This window comes from Sorghum bicolor, chromosome 5 (assembly GCF_000003195.3).
Source record: "Sorghum bicolor cultivar BTx623 chromosome 5, Sorghum_bicolor_NCBIv3, whole genome shotgun sequence".
Classification (NCBI taxonomy): Eukaryota; Viridiplantae; Streptophyta; class Magnoliopsida; order Poales; family Poaceae; genus Sorghum; species Sorghum bicolor.
This window is the reverse complement of record NC_012874.2, coordinates 9,022,933-9,046,760: the sequence shown is the minus strand read 5'-3', so window position 1 is coordinate 9,046,760 and position 23,828 is coordinate 9,022,933. Positions and strand designations below refer to the sequence as shown.

The following is a 23,828-nucleotide window of genomic DNA, read 5'->3' as shown; positions in this document are numbered from 1 at the left end:
GGGCTCTGTATTTGACAATTACTCCCTCCGTCCCAAAAAGAGTGACGTTTTTTACTTTGAGACATCGCGTTTGACCATTCGTCTTATTCAAAAATTTTATGTAAATTACAAAATAAATTAATCATGAGCAAAGTATCTCTAATGATAAAATAAGTCTTAACAAAATATATAATATTTATGTAAAAAATTTGAATAAGACGAATGATCAAATAAGATATCTGAAATTCTAAAACGACACTCTTTTTGGGACGGAGGGAGTATTATCCAACCATAGACTAACTATGTTTAAAAGATTCATCTTACAAATTATAGATAAATTGTATAATTAGTTATTTTTTATCTATATTTAATATTTCATGCATGTATCGTAAGATTTGATGTGATAGAAAATCTTGAAAATTTTTTTGTTAGATTTTGTAATGAACTAAGACCTTGTTCAGTTCTGAAATTTTTTGGGTTTCGGATACTGTAGCATTTTTATTTTTATTTGATAATTGTTGTCCAATCATGGACTAACTAGGCTCAAAAGATTCATCTCACGATTTACAGATAAACTATGCAATTAGTTTTTGTTTTATGTATATTTAATGTTTCATGCATGTGTCGCAAGATTCGATGTGATAAGAAATCTTCAAAAGTTTTTGGTTTTTAGGGTAAACTAAACAAGGCCTAAACAAGCCCTAGATGCCTTTGGTCAGTTGGCGCTTGGCAGGCAGTTTCCCTTGTAGGGCCACGTTTAGTTCTAAAAATTTTTACAAAATAGAAATAATAGCACTTTCGTTTGTATTTGATAAATATTATTCGATCATAGACTAACTAGGCTTAAAAGATTTATCTCGCAAATTATAGATAAACTCTGTAATTAGTTATTTTTTTATCTAGATTTAGTGTTTCATGCATGTGCCGTAACATTCGATGTGGTGAGAAATTTAACAAATTTTGCAAAAATATTTTGAGAACAACAAGGCCTTGTTTAGTTCCAAAATATTTTGCAAAATCGACACTGTAGCTCTTTCGTTTGTATTTGACAAATATTGTCCAATCATGGACTAACTAGGCTCAAAAGATTCGTCTCGTCAATTTCGACCAAACTGTGCAATTAGTTTTTATTTTTGTCTATATTTAATACTTCATGCATGTGTCTAAAGATTCGATATGACGGAGAATCCGAAAAATTTTGCAAATTTTTTTAAAAACTAAACAAGGCCGCCTAGCAGAGCATGAGCAGAGCTCCCCCGGTCGTGTGGAATTCCATGTTCCATGCAGAAGAATCCTCTCTATAGGTCGTGTGGAATTCCGTGCCCTCGCAGAAGAAATCCCTACTGGTCAACCCGCAAAAAAGGACCCACGTTCGTCTCTCCGCGTCCATCAGCGTCGCCCGTCCGTGGCGTGACGGCTCCACGAGATTGGACAGAGAGGCGCGTCACAGTGAATCCGCAAAGGTAATCCCCATTTTCAGAAAAGAAGAACTGACATATGCTTCCACTTGTTGCTTTGTACCGTATGGCCTTGTTTAGATACACCCAAAAATCAAAAACTTTACAAAATTTCCCGTCACATCGAATCTTACGGCACATGTATGAAGTATTAAATATAGATAAAAGGAATAACTAATTGCATAGTTTACCTGTAAATCATGAGACGAATCTTTTAAGCCTAGTTACTCCATAATTAGACAATGTTTGACAAATAAAAACGAAAATGCTACAGTGTCGAAAACCAAAAACTTTTTGCATCTAAACAAGGCCTTAATACCATTGGGTAGTTGTTATTCCCTCTATTCTAAATTCTAATCACTTTCGCTTTTTGGGTACATACTATTATGTATCTAGACACATGCTATTATGCCTTGAACAGAGGAAGTAGCAGCTAATTTCCATTAAACTTAAATTAGTCCTGCTACCATAGTGCATTCAAAAATAAAAAGGCTAATCAATGGGTTAATTTTTTAGCTAACCAATCATATGTAATTCATGTTAATTTTGTAGCCCAAATAGTATCCAGACAGGCCTCTGAATTAGACAATTAGCGCAGAATTAGGGTACGGGTTAGGTTAGATTATTTTTCATCTTAATAAGGCCTTGTTTGGATATCCATGTATCCAACTCAGTCCACGGGTGGTTGAAGTGGTTTGATGTGAAGTTTAAACTAAACTTTGCGCAAAACCATTTTAACATATATGGGGGTTGAGATGTATCCAAAACAAAACCTAAAATGAACTAGAAGCCATATGAGGGTACGTGTCTGTCGAACAAATCGGAAACAACTTACGACGGATGTGTGTGGCGGATGAACTCTTGTTTGGGAATAATAGATGGTACAAAAAGATATGAGGGTACTTCGAGAATATAGATAATTTGAAAGCAAAGTAAAAAAATTTATGGAAAAAGAAGTTTTTTCCCCATTTTCTTAATATATTAGATTAGATATAGATGTAGAGATAGAGGTAGAGATATAATTGTAGATAGATTAGTATATGAGATGCTATTTGAAAAATGGAAGACACTATTTATTTTATTTATAGGGCATCTCATGAAAAAGACGCCATTGTGTGTGTCTGTGGTGGTGGGTGGGTGGGGGGGAGATGCCTAGATTGCCTACAATGTGACGAGGAGTCATTGCAGACTCGACACCTGCATTAATTACCTCTACCTCACAGATAGAACGTGACTTCACTTGGCGCCCGGAATTCTTCGGGTGGGAACATTCGGACCCGAGCGCTCCGCCGATCATGTTTCCCACGCTGTCGATGTTTTTTTCCCGCACTCCACCAAATGAAGCCAAAGCAGCCTATGCCAACAAATACGAAAACTGCCAACGTATGATGACACCCGCGCGGCGCTGTATTACTGTGACTTTTTTTCTGTTTTTTTTGTTGTTGCGCGCGAATATTACAAGTGGAGTACTCCGTATTATATATATATATATATATATATATATATATATATATATATATATATATATATATATATATATATATATATATATATATATATATATATATATATATATTAGTGATGCGAGGGATGTCACGTTGCAGCGTTCTGTTTTTTTTTTGGTTTTGCGTGTTGCAACGTTTTCATGCATGCACACTGCAGTGAAGCAAATGCGTGTGCCACGCCACTGTGTCCTCCTCCTTGTGTTGTGCTGGTCTCGCCGCGCGAGCGAGTCGGTCTCCACCTGACCACCTCTCCCACAGACGCCAGCAGCGGATCAGCACTACGGCCCATCATCAGTTCTCACCCACCAGCACTAGCAGGCGTTTCAGTTCGTCACGGCGGCGCGCGCGCTGTTCGCATGCCCCGGCCCGTGCCACGTCACAGCACCAGGCACCAGCCACGTCACGCCCACATCTATCTGTCTGTCTGCTAATTCCCTAGTTTAAGGTAGTAGAGTGGTCACGCATAACCCTGCACGCCTCCGGAGTACACGTACTAGTACAGAGTATATACTACTGTATCTTGGAGATTGTTTTTTTCTCTGTATTTTTTTTTGATTTGAGATGAGATTTTTCTTTTTTACCCATGTGACACGCATGATGCGACTGATGTGTTCTCGCGGCGGTTGGTTGGTTGGTTGGTTGGTTCAGGTACTAGTCCCGACTCGCATCAAAATTCAACTCTATGCCAAAGCCTCAACGCACGAATTTCGACAGATCAGTATACCGATTTCACAGAACCACTTTAATTAGTTTTCGTAAGAAAAAAAACTGTAAACATATGTTTTGAAACACATGTACGGCGGTGGGACAAGTGGTTATTTACTTCTAGGCGAAAACGATTCACTGCTAAAGAATAGATCTTTGCATGTGGATATTTTTAGAGGAAAAAATCTATATGACCTGCCAAACTATCTAGGGTGAAATACTTCATCTTCCAAAATATAAAATCAGATATTCTATCACCTGAACTTTCAAAACCAGTCAAATAACCCCCTAAAGTGGTTTTAGAGGGTGCTTTTGTCTTTGTCTTTTTTATTTATTTCTGCTAAATCTTTAAAAAAATCATAATCAATCACAAAAAAAATATAAAATAAAAAAAATTCAATTTTGTTGGAATTTTGATAAGTAGATCTACACAATGAATATATAATATGGTATACTTTAGTACAAAATTTTTTTAGCTTTAAATCTATGTTTTTCTATAATTAATAAGAATAATTCATATATGTAGTTTCTATCGTTCAAGTGTGGTAAATTTTTTATGGTGGGCTCATTATTATATCCTTGAACTATGGTTAAAGTTTCATACCCATTAGATCACATATAACTTATTTATAGATTTATTTAGCTTTTTTTAATTAAATTTATGCTTTATCTATAACTAAGTTATACTTGATCCAAGAAGTATAAAATTTTTACCATAGTTCAAGCATAAAAAAATAAGTTCACCATAAAAAATTTACCACAATTGAACCATAGGAACTACATATATGAATTATTTGAATTAATTATAGAAAAACATAGATTTAAAGCTACAACAAAAACTTGGTAATAAATTGTACCATATTATATATTCACTGTGTAGATCTACTCATGAGAGTCTAACAAAATTTAATTTTTTTAGTTTATATTTTTTCTGTGATTTATTATGATTTTTCAAAGATTCAGCGAAAATAAATAAAAAGGAAAAAGACAAAAGCACCCTCTAAAACCACTCGAGGGGGTTATTTGATCGGTTTTAAAAGTTCAGAGAGTAGAATATCCGATTTTATAATTTAGGAATGAAGTATTTCACCTTACATAATTTGGGGGTTATATAGACTTTTTTTCTATTTTAAAATATTCTGAGACGGAACAACTCCCGTGCTTATTTGGGTAGTACTGCTAATTAATTGCTAGGTCAGAGTAGGCAATCGCATGGCATTTTAGGCCCTTCTTCGCACACGAATCCACGACCTATCACTCAAACCACTGCGCTGCGCTGCACACTCAACAATGTTTTTCTTTACAATAAATTAGCTAAAAGCACTTTTCTACCATAACTTATCAGCCAAACAAACATAGCATTACTTATAAATATATATAGGATTTTATATTTTTTAATAGATACTGTATTTCGTAATCTTGTATTCAATATTTTTGTTATTAAGTGAATTTAAATTAAAAAGAAATTAACTGCAAAGTTTAAAATTTTATCAAGAACTACAACTTTAATATAGGATGTGTCTTCATCCGAGACTTTTGAAAATTTCAAAAAAATTGAATATTAAAATATTGCAAATTTAAAACAGGCTTGAGAAAGAAGGTGAGTTTGTAGGTCTAACAAGAAATTAACCAAAACATTTTAAACATGAAATTTTTGGGTCATTACGACAGTGACTTCGGATCTAGTGAGTGAATGGCCCTAAAATCCATAGTAAGAACTACTAGAGAACTTTGATGCAAGCATCTGATGGCGAACACATAAAAATCTATCCTAGAGCAGAGTACATAGAAGAATTAGACAAAAAAAAGCTCTAATTCTAAGCATCTCGTGATCACATCTTGTCCAGTGAATGCCCAAGAATCCACTATAGAAAATAATAAGAAAAGTACGTACGGTAATGTGGGGGTATAAACCCCTATACCCTTACGGCTAGACTTCGGCCAGGAAGCTTGGCCCATTACGAGACGAGTTCGAGGCTTGATCCGACAGCTCGGAGTTTCGCGCAAGGAAACAAGACGTGGAGATCAAGCAGGATTCTAGTCGGTTAGAATAGGAATTGATATTGAACTATCTATGGCAATTGTAACCGACTAGGATTAGTTTCCAGATCTGTAACCCTGCCCTCCAGACTATATAAGGAGGGGCAAGGGACCCCCCTAGGGGATCATATTCTCTCAGCACAAATCAATACAACCAGACGCAGGACGTAGGTATTACGCCAACTCGGCGGCCGAACCTGGATAAAAAGCTTGTCCGTGTCTTGCGTCACCATCGAGTTCGTAGTTTGCGCACCGTCTACCGATAAACTACTACCGTGGGTATACCCCAAGGTAGACTGCCGACTAGCTTTCGTCGACAGTGGCGCGCCAGGTAGGGGGTGTGCGTGCAACTTTTCCGGCGAACAAGATGGTCACGATCCCAGCTTCCGCGACCGTGCCCGAAGGCCTCACGTTCACCGTCGGCCAGATCACGTGGACGACGTGCAGCGGCGACTTCGCGACTACGGTTCCGAAAGAGACCCAGATCCAATCTGAGATCACGCCGTCTCCGACCACGCGCACGACGGCACCAAGCGCCCGACCACTGTTCCCACTCTACAAGGGAAAGGAGATCGACTGCTCGAACCTTCTCCAAGCGCTTGATCGCGCTGACTCCAAGCTACTCGAAGTTTCCCAACTAATAGATGGAGTTCTGCGTCGGCCCGACCAAGCTGCTCCAACGGATTTTTTCAAATCTCGCCGGCCAACTCGTGTCACCACACACGAACGGCTGGGAGCGTCTCTGACGATAACCTCAACCCCCTCAGGACGATCCGTCGAGCTCAAGAAGGAAGGCTATCCTTGCGGCCTGAACAATTCGGCCTCTGTTTACTCACAGCACATCCAGTCCACTTTCAGCAAGGCGGGTTGGTTGCCGACAAGGAACAATCGTCACCACGTCAACATGGTGACCATCCGAGAAATACGGGACGACCAGGTTTCCAGCACCAACTCAAGCACCGGCTCCGTCCCCACCGAGGTTATAAACACCGAAGATGAGGACTACGACCTGGATTTTCCTTCACACCCTCCGGGTTTCGACCGATTCCCGATATTCCCCCCCCCCCCCCGCCGAGGGGATATTGTGTTCAATGTCAGCGCCGACGAACCCGACGTTGATGGAGAAACAGATGACCAGAGGCAACTCCGCGAACAGCGTAACGCCGAGCGCGCCCGACGACGTGCGGACGAGCAACAACAAATGCCACCAAATAATCTCAACGATGCCTTTGACATGGTCGGGGACCAGCCAGTCTACAAAACGCCAAGCGCCAACGTGGCTGTTGCCATGGCTAACCTAGATCGGCTTCCTGATACCCCCGAATGCCAGGGAGTCCGGACCAGCATCCGAGCACACCTGATCGCTGCAATGGGACAGACAGCCACTCTGCTCAAGAGAGTCCAGGACGTCTCTTATACGGGAGCCGCCTCCGACCAGACTAATCGTAGCCGGGCCTCACCCAGCAGGCGTCACCGCAGCCGCTCCCCCGACAACCGTCGAGGGGACTCACGGCGCGACGATGGTGGTCGGGACGCCGATGGCCGCCGCCAGCAGAACCGCGCACGCGGCCAAGAAGAAAATCAACACAGGGATCTCTGCTACAACATCCCTCCCAAAGATGCCCGGGACCGCATCAACAGGCGCGCCGCAGAGAGGGCAGTCCACGAAAACCTGCGCCGCATCGAGTACGATGCAACGCACGGTCCTCCGGGCCTAAGACAGTTCTCCTCACACCTCCGCCAGGTCGTGTGGCCCCGCAATTTCAAGCTCGAAAAACTTAAAAAATACGACGGCAAGGAAAATCCAGAGAACTGGATCACCCTCTATGAAATCGCCGTCCGATCAGCGGCAGGGGATGAGCACGTCATGGCCAACTACTTCCCCGTAGTCCTCGACCAGGCTGGTCATCAGTGGCTTCTCGGCTTGCCCGAGGACTCCTTCGACTCTTGGGAAGAGCTGCGCCAGGCTTTCATCGACAACTTCATCGCCACATGCGAGCAGCCTGGAAACAAGTATGACCTTGAAAGGATAAGGGACAGGAGGAACGAACCTCTGCGCGATTACATCCGACGATTCTCGGATATGCGCCTCAAAATCCCGAAGATTTCTCATGACGAGGCCATCTCAGCCTTCATCAAGGGCCTGCGATTCCACGAAGCGCTGAGGAACAAGCTGTTGCGTAAACGTCCAACAACGGTAGCAGAGCTCCTCGCCACGGCTAAAAATTACGCCGATGCCGACGACGCAGAAAAACTAATCCGAGACGATGCGAGAGGTCCCGACCAGCCTCCCTGGCGAGATGACGGTCGTGGTCGCTACGACAGCAGAAATCACCGCCGCTCCGACAACCGCGATCACCGAGAGGGTTGGGATCGGCGGCGCGACGACTTCAGAGGAAAACGCCCCCGCGACTACGACCACGAAGTAAATACGGTCAAACGTCCCAATGGACGACGGGACTACCAAGAAGACTACAACAAAACGCTGAAGGGACCAGGCCAACTACACCCAAAGTCCAATCATACCATGGAAGAGTGCCGCGTCCTCAAAAGTATCTATACACGGCGGGCCGCCCAAGACGACTCCGCCAAGAAACATAACAAGCGCGACGGGCACGACCACGAAGATGAGGATGAGGACCAAGATAGAGACCCCCGACACCAATACGTCAGCCCCACTGACGTGGTCCACTCCATTTTCGGAGGCAAGGTCTCCACTGAGTCCAAGCGAGAAAGAAAGCTGTTAAAGAGAGCCTGCCTCAACATAGACAGCACGGACGGGCTGATCGCAGATCCGAAATTTCCCACGTGGTCCCACAGGGAGATCTCGTTCAGCAGGAAGGACCAGTGGGCTGCTATCCCAGAGCCGGGTCGTTTCCCACTGATTCTTGACCCCTGCATCAACAGCATCAGATTCGAGCGCGTGCTCGTGGACGGGGGAAGCTCCATCGACATCCTCTTCCGCAACAGCCTGCCCGCCCTCAAGATATCACCGGCACAACTAAAACCTTACGACGCCCAATTCTGGGGGGTTTTGCCAGGTCAAAGTTCGGTGCCCCTCGGGCAGATAACATTGCCTGTCCAATTCGGCACACCCGATCACTTCCGGACGGAGTTCATCAACTTCGTAGTCGCGGATTTCGACGGGACCTATCACGCCATACTGGGCCGCCCATCGCTGACAAAGTTCATGGCAGTCCCGCACTACTCATACCTAGTCCTTAAGATGCCCACGGAGAAGGGTGTCCTAACCGTCAGAGGCAACGTCTACACTGCGTACACCTGCGAAGAAGAAAGCTTCAAGATCACCGAGGCAATCGACCTCTCAATCCGCATGGCGGAAACAGCAAACCAAGCTGCACAGCTGCCTCCCGACCAGCTCCGATTACCTGAGCAGGAGACAGCCAGAAAGAACTCGAAATCCAAGGAGTACAAAGAAGTGCAGCTGGTCGAGGGCAACCCCGAGAAGACAGCCCTCATCGGGGCTAACCTGGATCCAAAATAGGAAGACGCGCTCGTCAGGTTTCTAAGGGATAACGTGAGCGTTTTCGCATGGAAACCCGCAGACATGCCCGGTGTCCCACGAAACCTGATCGAGCACTCCTTAAATGTCTCGAAGACCGCAAGACCAATCAAGCAAAAACTGTGACGGTTCGCTCGTGACAAAAAGGAGGCTATTAGGACAGAAATAACACGGCTTCTAGCAGCCGGATTCATAAAAGAAGTGTATCACCCCGATTGGCTCGCCAATCCGGTTCTTGTACGCAAAAAGAATAATGAATGGAGAATGTGCGTTGATTACACCGATCTCAACAAACACTGTCCTAAAGATCCTTTTGGTCTTCCTCGCATCGACGAGGTGGTCGACTCAACGGCCGGATGCGAACTCCTCTCCTTTCTAGATTGCTACTCTGGTTATCACCAGATCTCGCTAAAGGAAGAAGATTAGATCAAAACATCCTTCATCACACCCTTCGGCGCATACTGCTACACTACCATGTCTTTCGGACTTAAAAACGCCGGGGCCACTTATCAAAGGGCCATCCAGCAATGCCTCCACGACGAGATCCGCGATGACCTCGTCGAGGCCTATGTGGACGATGTGGTCGTAAAAACAAGGGACGCGAGCACCCTAATCGACAACTTAGACCGAACCTTCAAGGCACTCAATAGGTACAAGTGGAAGCTCAACCCCAAGAAATGCATTTTCGGCGTTCCTTCCGGTCTACTGCTCGGCAACGTCGTCAGTCGCGACGGCATACGACCAAACCCTTCAAAAGTCAAAGCCGTACTCGACATGCGACCACCGAAGAACGTCAAGGATATTCAGAAGCTAACCGGATGCATGGCCGCCCTCAGTCGTTTCATCTCAAGGCTGGGAGAAAAAGGCCTCCCTTTCTTCAAACTATTGAAAGCGTCAGAAAAATTCTCGTGGACAGAGGAAGCCGACGCTGTGTTCACTCAGCTTAAGACCTTCCTCACTTCACCACCTGTCCTCACAGCGCCTCAGCCCAATGAAGACCTACTCCTTTACATTGCTGCAACCGACAGGGTTGTTTCCACGGCAATAGTGGTCGAGCGAGATGAACCAGGTCACGTCTTCAAGGTCCAGAGACCCGTTTACTTCATAAGCGAAGTCTTAAACGAGTCCAAGGCCAGGTACCCACAAATACAGAAGCTTATATACGCCATCCTGATAACGTCAAGAAAACTGAAGCACTACTTCGACGGCCATCGAGTCCTGGTAACAACCAGCTTCCCTCTCGGGGACATCCTGCGCAATAAAGACGCCAATGGCAGAATCGTGAAATGGGCAATGGAATTATGTCCATTTTCCCTGGAGTTCCAGAGTCGCACCACTGTCAAGTCTCAAGCCCTGGTCGATTTCATTGCCGAATGGACGGATCTCAACGAGCCTTCTGTTCCCGATGTCTCAGACCACTGGTCAATGTTCTTTGACGGGTCCTTGAACATCAACGGTGCAGGCGCTGGGATATTGTTCGTATCACCCAACAAGGACAAACTCCGTTACGTCCTTCGGATCCTTTTTCCGGCGTCAAATAACGTCGCCGAATACGAAGCATGCTTGCATGGCATACGACTAGCCGTTGAACTGGGGGTCAAGCGCCTCTATGTCTATGGCGACTCCGCTTTGGTCATCAACCAGCTCAACAAGGAGTGGGACGCAACCCACGAGAAGATGGATCTCTACTGCAAAGAAATTCGCAAATGGGAAACTAACTTCTATGGCATAGAGTACATTCACGTGGTCCGGGATAAGAACCAAGCAGCAGATGCGTTGTCAAAGTTAGGCTCATCTCGGGCCCAAATCCCGCGGGGTATTTTCGTCCAGGACATCCATGAGCCGAGCGTAAGCTCCCCCCTGGTCGACAAGCAACCCACCGAGGCAATGCTCATAGATGACGCCACTCCGACAACCGGTGGGCGTGACTGGCGTACCCCGTTCATCAAATACATATCAGACGGGACAGGCTTTCAGGACAAAACAGAGAACGAGCGCCTCAGCCGACGATCAAAGAACTACATCCTGGTCGACGGAAAACTCATGCGGAAAAACGCAAGCTCCGAAGTACTGCTCAAGTGCATACCCCAAGATGATGGTATCAAGCTCTTGGAGGACATACACGCTGGATCCTGCGGCAATCACGCCGCATCTAGAACGCTGGTCGGAAAGGCTTTCCGAGCAGGTTTTTATTGGCCAACCGCGGTCGGCGACGCAGAAAAACTGGTTCGGCATTGCGAAGGATGTCAGTTTTTCGCTAAGAGGACCCACGTACCTGCCCATGAAATTCAAACCATCCCGTCGTCTTGGCCCTTTGCTTGCTGGGGGCTTGACATGATCGGACCATTTAAACCAGCCCCGGGCAATTTCAAGTTTGTCTTCGTGTTAATCGACAAGTTCTCCAAGTGGATTGAATACATGCCCCTGGTCAAGGCAACCTCCGAGAAGGCTGTGGAGTTCCTCAATCAAATCATACACAGATTCGGCATCCCGAACAGCATAATCACCGACCTGGGCACTCAGTTTACTGGCACCACTTTTTGGGATTTCTGCGATGACAGAGGCATAGTCATAAAATATGTGTCAGTGGCACATCCACGTGCCAACGGTCAAGTTGAACGTGCTAACGGAATGATCGTTGACGCCCTAAAGAAAAGGTTGTACACCGAAAACGACAGAGCACCCAGTCGATGGATGAAAGAATTGCCGGCAGTAGTCTGGGGCCTCCGAACTCAGACCAGTCGAAACACAGGGGTGTCTCCCTACTTCATGGTGTACGGTGCAGAGGCGGTCCTGCCGTCTGACATACACTTCGGATCTCCTAGAATCGAGCACTTCGACCAGGCGATCGCCGACAACGCCAGAGAACTCGAAATCAATTGCATGGAGGAAAAGCGTTTAGTTTCATGTCTCCGAACAACAAAATATCTCGCAGCAGTCAGGCGATACTACAACAGGAATGTCAAGGACCGTTCCTTCGTGGTCGGCGATCTGGTGCTTCGATGGAAAACAAGCCAGGAGGGAATGCACAAGCTATCCACTTCCTGGGAAGGACCCTTCGTGGTGACCGAGGTCACACGACCTACGACCTACAGATTGGCATACCCAGACGGAACACGAGTGCCTAACTCTTGGCACATCGACAAACTGCGACGTTTCTATCCATAAAGTTTTAATGACTTTCTTTTGTAAGTATCTTATAATTTTTGATAATGAAATTCTCTATTTTTTGCCTATACCTTGTCACACACAGCACTCGGCAAAACTCCTGCAATGAATGCTCTTAGCGACAACCAAGACAAATACGGTGACACGTCACTCAGATATTCTTACAGCGCTCAAAACAACAGTCATGACGAAAAAGCAAACTTTATTACAAACTTTACATACAAAGTTTACAATAAATACCCTGACGGGCAGACACTAGTCTATTCCTACAGACTACTTTATTGGCCTAGCTGCTCGGGCTGATCACCCGCCTGGCCCTGCTGCCCGGACGAAGGGATCGGGGCCACCGGCGCCTGGCTGGTCGAGACCGCAGGCGTCGACCGCCCATCTCCCGCAACGGACGCGCCCGACAACTCCCTGGCCGACCTATCTGAACTCGGCTGGTCTGGAGGAGTGGCCGTTCCGCACAGATTGATGTCGCCGATCACTGTCGATGACAAGTCCAGCAGACTACCCCGAAGTTCGTCCGCTTCCTGTGGGCCGACTTCCTTCGGGTACCCCTTCTCCAGCCTGCTCAAGTCGACCAGGGGGTAGTGGGCGCGCACCATGCTGAGGACGTGCGCGCCGGCAAACTCCCCGGCGTCCTTCACAAACTGCTGGAGCCAGTCCCACGCCCGTTGCGCCTTCTCGACCGGGGTCAACTGCGGCGCGCGGGGCTGGCTCTCCGGGAGCTCGGGACTGATCAGGTCTAGGACCGGGGACACTCCTTTCCAGATCCTGCAACAGTTGACCTTCCAGGAGTCCCGGTCCTTGATCAGATCATCCAGGTGCTTTTTGGCGTTCACCTTGAGCACTGCAAACGAAACGAAGCGTTATTTTCGGCATATCAAACAAACAAAGGGGCAGGCAGCAACCAACAAGGCGGCACCCATTACCAGATAGCTCCCGGTCTTTTCGACCCAATTCCTCTTCTGCTCGCCGCCCGGACTCCAGCGCACCGGCGAGTTGTTGGCTGAGCTGCTCCTTCTCTTGTCGGAGGCTCGCCACCTCCTCCTCCAAGTCTGCGTGAATCCTAAACTGGTCAGCAAAGCAAACTATACAAGTACGCGAAGCTGCTCGGAGCGTGTGACTAACCTTCTTGCAGCCGGTACTGGTCGGCCAAACGACGAGCGAGGTCGAGACGACGCTCCTTTTCGGCACTCATCTCGACCACCTTCTCCCCGACCTCCGCCCGCAACCGGTCTACCTCCGCGGCAAGGGCCTTGTTCTCGGCCATGACGCCTTCTATCTGGTCAAAGCACCGTTTCCGGTACTTCGCCGTTTTCATTGCGTCCTACAAAGCAAGCATATAACGACCATGCAAGACAAGGCAAAAGAATATGCAGCAGTACAAAAAGCCGCTTACCTTGACTTCGTCGACGAGGCGCTTGGCCGCGCGCTCAACCCTGGCGGCCTCTTCGGTCTCGGCGAGCTCCTCATGCCCGATAAAGTGATCCCCGCGTTGGCGCCACACATACACGTGTTGGCGGCCATCACGGGGACGACCCTCGATCTCTTCCACCTCATCATCGGAGGCCGCTCGGGTTTCCTCCTCCTGTGCTGCGTCACCCCCGGTGGTGGTCCCAGGTATTACTGGCCCTTGGACCAGACCTGGGGAGCCCGCAGCCGAAGAGGCTCCTGCTCGGGGCGGCGTGGGGACTTCACTCCCCCCGGCAGGAGGAGCGGTCGGAGATCTTCCCTTCTCTGAGGAGTCAGTTGGGGGAGCCTCTCCAGCCCTGGTCGGGCTGCTTGTCGTAGTCGGCGCCGCGCTCGGGAGCCCCTCGGTGCTCCCAGACGCGACTGCAGCTGTTGGATGCTCTGTGGTCTGGGGGGCCGCATCCCCAGAACCGCGGGCAGGCTCGCCCGTTCCCTGGCTGGCAGTTTGGCCGGGGTCGACATCCGATGCCGCACTACAGGAACAAAAGTTAAAAAAAAAGAAGGAGTCCAAAATACGTAAGTCGAACACTTACAGGTCTGAGCGACGGTGGGTCGCGTTGAACCTCCTCCTCGCCCGGCCGGTCGGCACCTGTGCCCCCATCTCGACAGCTTGCGGGGCAGCGGCGCCGCTGGCCACTCGATCAGTGGCGACCGGCGCATTGTCTGGGCGGCTCCGAGGCCGTCGGACCAACGACGGCGCAGCCTCCTCGTCGTCGTCGTCGACGACGATCCGCACGAGCCGACGACGCTTCGGTGCTTGGCTGCTCTCCGCCGGTAGATCTGCCGGCAGCCCCGGTGTCGGCAAGGGATCTGCCGGCAATGGCCTCTTCCCCGCTACCCTCTCCTCGGAGGTCGGGACGGGACGGGCTTGGTCTTCCTCACTGCTGGTGTAATGAGTACACCGAGCAGCGTCCTCCTCTGGCGGGACTTCTCCCGCAGGATTTTCCATCCCCGGTGCCAGTGATACATACACTGTGCACCGGTCGACATCGCCGATCTGCAAAAACAACAGAGATGAGTCAACTACAGACGATATACGAATGCTAAAACAGAATCTGCTACATACCTTTGGTGCTGGTCGTCCTAACTTGAAGGCTTGCACCCGATCACTGCCACGGATGAAGCCCCCATCCGCGAAGTTAAACAGCTCGTTCAACAGCTGTTGTACCTCCGCTTTCTCCAAGATCTCCGGCCGCATCCTGGTCGGGTCCGCGCTTCTGGCATACTCGTACGCCGAGTGCACCCTCTTCTGGCAGGGCATCACCCGGCGGCAAATGAAGTTGCCGACCACGCCAAGCCCGTCCAGGCGCGACCAGTCGATCAGCTTCATGAGATCCGCCACTGGACCGTCGAACTCTGGGCGTTCGGTCCAGCTCGTCCTTTTTTCAGGAATGTATCCCACGTCGCAGAACGTGGAACTGCCCGGTTCCTCCCTGATGTAGAACCACTTCCTGTACCATTCGGTCAAGGAAGTGTTCCATGGGCAGTGCAGGTAGCGATTCTTCATTCCATCACGAAGGTTGAGGTATACTCCACCTGCAACCTTGGAGCCTCCAACTGCTCCCTTCTTCCTCAAGCAGAAAAGATACCGAAAAAGATCGAAGTGCGGCTCTATGCCAACATAGGCCTCGCACAGGTGGATGAAGGTGGAAATGAGGAGAATTGAGTTCGGGTGCAGATTGCAAATCCCGATCTCATAGTACAAAAGAAGACCTTGAAGAAAAGGATGAACAGGAACACCAAAGTCTCTCTTAATGAAATCTTCAAATACGACGATCTCACCGGCGCGAGGGTCGGGGTAGCTCTCCCCCTCCGGTGCCCTCCAGCCGCCGAGCTCCGCGTCGTGCAGAAGCCCCATATCGACGAGGTCACCAAGAGATTTCGTGGTGCTGCGAGACTTTTTCCACTCCTTGGCCATCAGTTCGGCCCTCTTCCTGGAGTCGCTCTTCGCCATTGGAGGTGCGAATGTGGGCTTGAGTTAGGAAGATGCAGACGATTGGAGGAGATGAGAGCGGAAGGTTTGAAGGCAATGGCAGGGTAAGCAGTACAGGCGGAACTATCAGGCTCTTATAGCCCGCAACTCCACCTCTCCCACTTCCTGTATTCTCGGGAAGTGGGCGGGCCATGCGGCAGATGCGGCGTTTCGGTTTACAATGATTATGGACAATTAATGCGGCAGATTTTTCGTACCAATTGATGGTTTCCTTTTCTCAAACCATGCAAAGGGCGGCTGCACAGTTGCCAGGAGCAACTTTTCATGCATCCGTCTGACACCCCGTGGTTAGGAGGCCTCGTCACGTCAACTTTAACTGGAAAGATCTTTTCAAAAACGAGAAGACAAATATGCCAGAAAGTCAACAATCCGGGGACTGCACCGACCACCGAGTACTCGACGCTCGGGGACTGGTCGCCCAAGCTATCAGCTCGGAACTTTAAGGACTGCACCGACCACCGAGTACTCGACGCTCGGGGACTGGTCGCCCAGTCTATCAGCTCGGAACTTTAAAGACTGCACCGACCACCGAGTGCTCGACGCACGGGGACTGGTCGCCTAGTTTATCAGCTCGAAGCTTTAAAGCATGCACCGACCACCGAGCACTCGATGCTCGGGGACTGGTCGTACGGTACAACAACATAGAATTCCAAGGAGCGCACTTAGCGCTTGGGGACTGGTCGATTGGTCTTTTCAATTGCAGACGAGCGTGACATGCTCGGGGACTGGTCGATTGGTCTCTTCAATTGCAGACGAGCATGACACGCTCAGGGACTGACAAATTCAGTTTAGACCTTGCTACAAGGCTCATACTTCGCCTTCCAGCAAGCTCGGGGACTACATCGGTACGATGCATCTAGCGATGCATCTCAGTCTCAAAACTACTTTGGGCAATTTTCTTTTGACCCTGGCACCACGTGCCTACGTCACCTACTACCAGGCTCGGGGACTAAGTGGGCACACTTCACCTAGCGGTGAATTTGCTTGCTTTTTTGATGTTTCTACCTTTCAAAAAGGTAAAGTGGGCACACTTCACCAGGAAAGAAATTTTTTTAAGAGCACCATGCATTCTTCGAACAACCTGCTTCTTCGATGTCAATGTTGATCAACTGTCTTTCGAGTTGGTCAAAGAACCGTTGCAACTGTTTGGGCGACTTTCCCACTTATTGAAGACGCCAAGTCTCACTGATCGAAGAAGCTCAAGACGGCGTGTTGCATCACAATACATGGTGCTCGGGGACTAGCTGTGGGGGTATAAACCCCTATACCCTTACGGCTAGACTTCGGCCAGGAAGCTTGGCCCATTACGAGACGAGTTCGAGGCTTGATCCGACAGCTCGGAGTTTCGCGCAAGGAAACAAGACGTGGAGATCAAGCAGGATTCTAGTCGGTTAGAATAGGAATTGATATTGAACTATCTATGGCAATTGTAACCGACTAGGATTAGTTTCCAGATCTGTAACCCTGCCCTCCAGACTATATAAGGAGGGGCAAGGGACCCCCCTAGGGGATCATATTCTCTCAGCACAAATCAATACAACCAGACGCAGGACGTAGGTATTACGCCAACTCGGCGGCCGAACCTGGATAAAAAGCTTATCCGTGTCTTGCGTCACCATCGAGTTCGTAGTTTGCGCACCGTCTACCGATAAACTACTACCGTGGGTATACCCCAAGGTAGACTGCCGACTAGCTTTCGTCGACAGGTAACAACGTTAAAAACCATTTATCCAGTGGGTGTGGTAAATGCTCTAGAATCCACGGACGAAATTGAGCAAAACCGAATCTGGAGAGCCATATCATATGCGAGAGTGAGCAAGTCTGCTACTGACTTGCTTGGCCCTTTTTCCTCGTAGCACAGCAAAAGAGGCTGATGTGTCGTCATTTATAGAACAAAACAAAAGAAAAATTCACCTACTTTATTTACCGTTAGGAAGCGAACAAAATGTACAGCGTGGCGAACCTTTGGTATCTTCGTCCCAATCTGACCTAAAATCATCGCATATACTTTACAGCAAGCACAGTATATACCAAATATAGTTTTTGTCTGGATTTGCCCTTGATCCACTTTTGTAGTACGTATTTGATGTTTGTGTGTTTGTATTTGAGCGGGCACTTTATGAGAATCTCGAGTTGCCCTTGATCCACTTCCATTTCGGACACCAAACGAAGTTGAAAATCTAGCTACCCCCCTCCCCTTGAATTGTTACTATGTTCCCTGTGACCCCGTCATCCTCTTGTTTGGGCCTTGTTTAGTTTCCAAAAAGTTTTGTATAAAATTTAAAATTTCTCGTTACATCGAATCTTGCGGCATATATATAGAGCATTAAATATAGATAAAAATAATAACTAATTGTATATCTTGCTTATAATTTACGGGATAAATCTTTTAAATCTAATTAGTCTATGATTAGCCAATATCCATCAAATACGAACGAAAATGCTATACAGTTTATTTTGTAAATTTTTTTGAAACTAAACACGGCCTTGATTTTCTTCCCTTTGTTCTCCGCGCGGAATGAGAATAGAACACTTCGATCAGGCTATTTGTTTTCAACGTAGATTAGATGATGGATTTGATGTTGATTGGCGGACGTAGATCGTATGCATCTGCTCCCTAATACAGCATACTACTACTAGTCCTATCTAGTGATTAATATTATGATATACTCCTCCTCTGTCCTAAATTATAAAATATCGATGGATCGTGCATTGTATTGGCGGTGTATGATTAGCTGTCACGGACAAGCTGCCAGGATCAGGTCATGTGAAGTCGTATATACGCACGCACGTGAATGAAGAGCCAACGGACATAAGAATGTCCACACCATACCCCTCAAAAGAATACTTAGGCCTTGTTTAGTTCCTAAAAAATTTTGTAAAATTTTTCAAATTCTTCGTCACATCGAATCTTTAGACGCATGCATGTAGTATAGATGAAAATAAAAATTAATTACACAGTTTAGTCGGAATTGATGAGACGAATCTTTTAATCCTAGTTAGTTTACAATTGAACAATATATTTATCAAATACAAGCAAAAATGCTAAATTGTCGATTTTTCAAAAATTTTTGAAACTAAACAAGTCCATACTATTTACCACTCCAAGAACAGTAAATGCGCCCTTCTGTCGAACACATACAGTACTCGGTGCCACTTTAATTTTTTTTTTTAAAAAAACCGTATTTAATTGAATTTAATTTAATCCTACACTCCTAGGTGCTGCGATGGTACTCTCTCTCTGTATCTGAAAACTTGCTGCTGTACGTATTTGCCCACCTCTCTCCACGTCTCCAGGTCCGTATACGCCTACGGCCGCCTACGTCGCGCGGCTAATCAGAGGCCGTGGACATGTCACATCCGTGACGTGGCACGCCCCAATTGGTCCCCGTCCCGCCCATGTACGTGGCCGCCCGCCACCCTGTACCCGGCGGCGCGTGTCACGACACCACTCTACACACCCTACTACTACTCCTCCTCCTCCTCCAGTTTAGGACCGCCCACTGTTTAACTTAGCCCCCCTAATTTCTCATTAATTACATCCTAAAAAAACCTCCACCATCCTTTAGCGCCTCTTAATGACCCCGACTATCCAAAGCTATTCGCGGTAACCACAGGGACCATTCCGCAAACGTGTCCCGCTGCAAATATCTCGTGACCCCCGCGCGAGCCGCCCCGGCGCCCGGTGGGGCCCGCGCGGCAGGGACCCGGCGCGCCCCCGTGGACTCCTCGCGTGCCCCGCCCTATTAAACCCCACCCCACCCCCGGCAGCAGCAGCAGTGTCATCCTCCCTTCGACTTCGAGTCCTGACGAAATCTGACCACCCCGGTTCACACTGCGCTGCTCCGCCCGCCCGCCCGCCATGGCGATCCGCTCCTCCAAGGCCTGCTGGATCTCGCTGCTGCTCGCGCTCGCGCTCTCCGCCGTCGCGCGGGCGGAGGAGCCCGCGGCGGAGGGTGCGGCCGAGGCCGTGCTCACACTCGACGTCGACAGCTTCGACGAGGCCGTCGCCAAGCACCCCTTCATGGTCGTCGAGTTCTACGCCCCCTGGTGAGTTTTGCTCGCGCGCGCTACCCCCCGCTCGCATGTCCGATTCGTTTGTTTTTAGTGGTTGGTACATACGGGTAGATCTCGCGCTCGGGTCGCGAGGGTTTTGCGGGCTCGGATCGGGGATTCGGATTCCGCTGTGGGCTTGGAGAGATGCTTGTTTGGTGTTACTTTTCAGATGCGGGACTTGGCCTTGGATTGGGTTTTGGTGGCGTGACGCGGCGTTTGGGGTCCCAGTTGCGCTGATTTTGTCGCTGTTCTTCGCGTGGATTTGTTTTGTTTACTGTGCACTCATGCGCGCGGCAGCGCGGAGTTCCAGGTCCAGACTCAGATGAGTGAGTGACTAGTTCTAGTAGTCGTTTTCGTCGATTCCTTGTTTGGTGTGGGTACTCGACGGCTCAAGGATGATGAATCGCCGCTTTTGTTCGTTTTCTGCGGTTGGTGTGCTTGATTTGACGTCTTTGCGGTACTCTTTTTCGGTCACATGGCGTACAGAATTAGGCCCGCACAACTATAGTGATGTGCTGTTGCTTCTGTGTGATCACACTTGCAACTTTACAGATTTGTTAATTCTGTGTTTTTTTACTGTAGCTAGTTACATGATCTCTAATAATTGTTATAGCTAATGTGGTCAAATCGAACTTGCAGGTGTGGACACTGCAAGAAGCTTGCTCCAGAGGTAATAATGCTTCTCCTATCATGTGGTCACTCCCTTTACTTACATAAGAGGTGGGCTGTGTTCTGATTTGTTCAATCTCATATAAACTGTGTTTTCTTCGATGTTTCAGTATGAGACTGCGGCCAAGGAACTTAGCAAGCACGACCCACCGATTGTTCTCGCTAAGGTTGATGCTAATGAGGAGAAGAACAGGCCGCTTGCTACCAAGTACGAGATCCAAGGGTTCCCAACCCTCAAGATCTTCAGGAACCAGGGGAAGAACATTCAGGAATACAAGGGCCCCAGGGAGGCTGATGGCATTGTCGATTACTTGAAGAAGCAGGTTGGCCCTGCGTCCAAGGAGCTCAAGTCACAGGAAGATGTTGCGACCCATTATGATGACAAGAATATCTACATTGTAAGCTTCCAGTTCAAAAATTTCATGTGTTTTTATTTAGTATAATCATTTAATCAGTATTACGATGCGCATGTCGAGTGATGCTCTTGAGCTGGCAACTGACTGATAATTGCAATTTTATAGGTTGGTGTCTTCACTGAATTCAGCGGCACTGAATTTACAAACTTCATGGAGGTCGCTGAGAAGCTGAGGTCTGACTATGACTTTGGCCACACTTTGCATGCCAACCACCTCCCACGCGGTGATGCAGCGGTGGAGAGGCCATTGGTCAGGGTGCTGAAGCCATTTGATGAGCTTGTTGTTGACACCAAGGTTTTACTCGCATTCTTTCTTACATTTGGTGAAAGTTTTGGTAGCACCAGTTTATTTCATTACTGATAATTATGCACACCATCCATGCTAATGTCATCTGAGTTTGCCACTAGTGACACAATGCTGCTACATTGTGCAGGATTTTGATGTTGCTGCTCTGTTGAAGTTTATTGACGCTACCACCGTCCCCAGAGTTGTCACTTTTGACAAGAACCCTGACAACCACCCGTATCTCATGAAATTCTTCCAAAGCTCAGCCCCCAAGGTAATAACATGACATTTGTGCTCGAAACAGTTGGGAGTACTTGTATCGGCCAAATGTTGTTTAACTTGGCCATTTTCTATAACTTTAGTTACTACTGTATATCAACTGAATTTGATCGCAAGCTACCATGTCTGCATCCAACTAGCTTTAGTGTGCCATGTTAACTGTATTCATTGCAATGCATGGCAATTTGTAGTCTGCATCGCTTAATTATGAAGTTATTTCTACTGCCATAAACGAACTTTCTGGATTTATACAACAGCTTGTTCTATTCATACTTGGGCTGGAAAAGGATGTTTACAGCATTGCAACATGGTTTTAAATTATTTGATACTGACTTGACACCAAATGATTGGCAGGCTATGCTGTTTTTGAACTTCTCCACTGGACCTTTTGATTCTTTCAAGTCTGTTTACTATGCTGCCGCAGAGGAATTCCAGAACAAGGAAATCAAGTTCCTTATTGGTGACCTTGAATCCAGCCAGGGTGCCTTACAGGTTTGATTCTCACTTCCCCTTGTACATGATGCTTTTTAATTTATATATCTAAACTGGCTATGCTAACAGTCAAACGCTTGAAATGACAGTACTTTGGTCTGAAAGAGGACCAGGCACCCCTTATCCTCATCCAGGATGGTGATTCCAAGAAGTTCTTGAAGGATCAAATTGAGGCTGACCAGATTGTCTCTTGGTTGAAGGAGTACTTTGTGAGTACTGTTTGAACTTTAATACACTCTTGTGATTATTTGTTTTGTTTAATTAATATATGATATGATATGATTGTAGAGCTCATTGATCCGTTATATTTGGTTGGTATAGGATGGCAAATTGACGCCGTTCAAGAAGTCTGAGCCTATTCCTGAGGTCAACAATGAGCCTGTTAAGGTGGTTGTGGCTGACAACATCCATGATTTCGTCTTCAAGTCTGGCAAAAATGGTACGGATCCTGATTATTCTGTTCTATTTCATCAAATTAGGTATTATTTATGGTAGGCGTAATTTCAACAGAATGATGTTTAGCATGTATGTAGTTCTTTGTCCCAGCGATTGGATTCTTTATATAATAGATAACTAATCTCGACATTCTGTAGCAGTCCTTAATTCTGTTCAGCATGTAGTTCGTGTCTTTGTCCCAGTGGTGGAAGTCTTCATATAATAGATTGGAAGTAATCTTGATATATCTAATTGTGTTGCAGTTCTTATTGAATTCTATGCCCCCTGGTGTGGACACTGCAAGAAGCTGGCGCCCATCTTGGAAGAGGCAGCCACCACTCTCCAGAGTGATGAGGAAGTTGTGATTGCTAAGATGGTCAGTTTCTTCCCCACGAGTCTTGGTCACGTTTCCTCCTAAACCCATGTTACAAAAACCATTGTTGCTTAACCCTACTTTGTTTCCAGGACGCGACGGCCAATGATGTGCCCAGTGAGTTCGAGGTCCAAGGCTACCCAACCATGTACTTCGTGACCCCCAGCGGGAAGGTCACCGCCTACGACAGCGGCAGGACAGCAGACGACATCGTCGACTTCATCAAGAAGAGCAAGGAGACCGCCGGCGCCACCCAGGCGACGACGACGACATCTGAGAAGGCAGCTGACGCAGCCGAGAAAGCTGAGCCCGTCAAGGACGAGCTGTAAACATCCAGTGCGTGGATGGCGCTGTGGCTGTGTAAGCATGGGAGAGGAGGGGGGAGAGAACACCTGGCGCTAACATGCTTGTCAGCGCCAAGCCTCCAAGTTTAGTTTTTGCGAGAGGGGAGAGAGGGCAAAGAGGAAGAGAATGCGAGGGGATCTGTGACGTGTTTTGCTCTGTGGCGCGGCATGTCTGTGTATCCCATTGAGATTATGTACAATTTACAACCAGTCAGCGGTACCTTTTCTTTAGTTAAATATCAGAAGTGACAGTAGAAAGAAACTGATTGTGGTCGGGTTGAATGGATGAATAAATAGCGAGTCCGCCATCATGGAAAAGGCGTTTTTTTTTGTGATGGTGAGGTTGAATGAATGAATAAATGGCCGAGTCATGAAAAGAGGCGCTTTTGTGGTGTGCCTAGAAACTGGGAGCAGCATAGCGGTGTCTGCATAGCAACTGGCTCACCCGAAGCAACTCGAACAGAGGATGGTTTGCTCACCCGAAGCAACTCGAACGGAGGATGGTTTTCGGGTCACTGTGTACATTGTGTTTAGGCTGGCTGGGTGCACAGGTAGCTCTTTGAGGTTGACGAGAAAGCAAGAAGATGCAATGGCGGATGCTAAAGAAATGGATGGCCCCAGCAGTCGAAAGTG

General features: G+C 47.6%; 1 protein-coding gene across 1 annotated transcript; it reads left to right on the top strand.

Moving 5' to 3' along the window:
- LOC110435598 (protein disulfide-isomerase) lies at nt 19,617-23,526 on the top strand. Its single transcript, XM_021461311.1, has 10 exons — nt 19,617-19,896; nt 20,542-20,572; nt 20,682-20,969; nt 21,093-21,281; nt 21,421-21,546; nt 21,906-22,043; nt 22,133-22,252; nt 22,365-22,482; nt 22,742-22,854; nt 22,944-23,526. The coding sequence occupies exons 1-10, from the start codon at nt 19,709-19,711 to the stop codon at nt 23,178-23,180; spliced, it is 1,548 nt and encodes a 515-aa protein (XP_021316986.1). The 5' UTR covers nt 19,617-19,708; the 3' UTR covers nt 23,181-23,526.

What these genes read in the sequence shown, in the direction of transcription:
- LOC110435598 (XM_021461311.1), top strand. Translation starts at nt 19,709, where the DNA reads ATGGCGATCCGCTCCTCCAAGGCCTGCTGGATCTCGCTGCTGCTCGCG. An exon ending in CTTGGTTGAAGGAGTACTTT is followed by an intron (nt 22,253 to 22,364) that starts GTGAGTACTGTT and finishes TGGTTGGTATAG; the next exon opens with GATGGCAAATTGACGCCGTT. An exon ending in AAGTTGTGATTGCTAAGATG is followed by an intron (nt 22,855 to 22,943) that starts GTCAGTTTCTTC and finishes CTTTGTTTCCAG; the next exon opens with GACGCGACGGCCAATGATGT.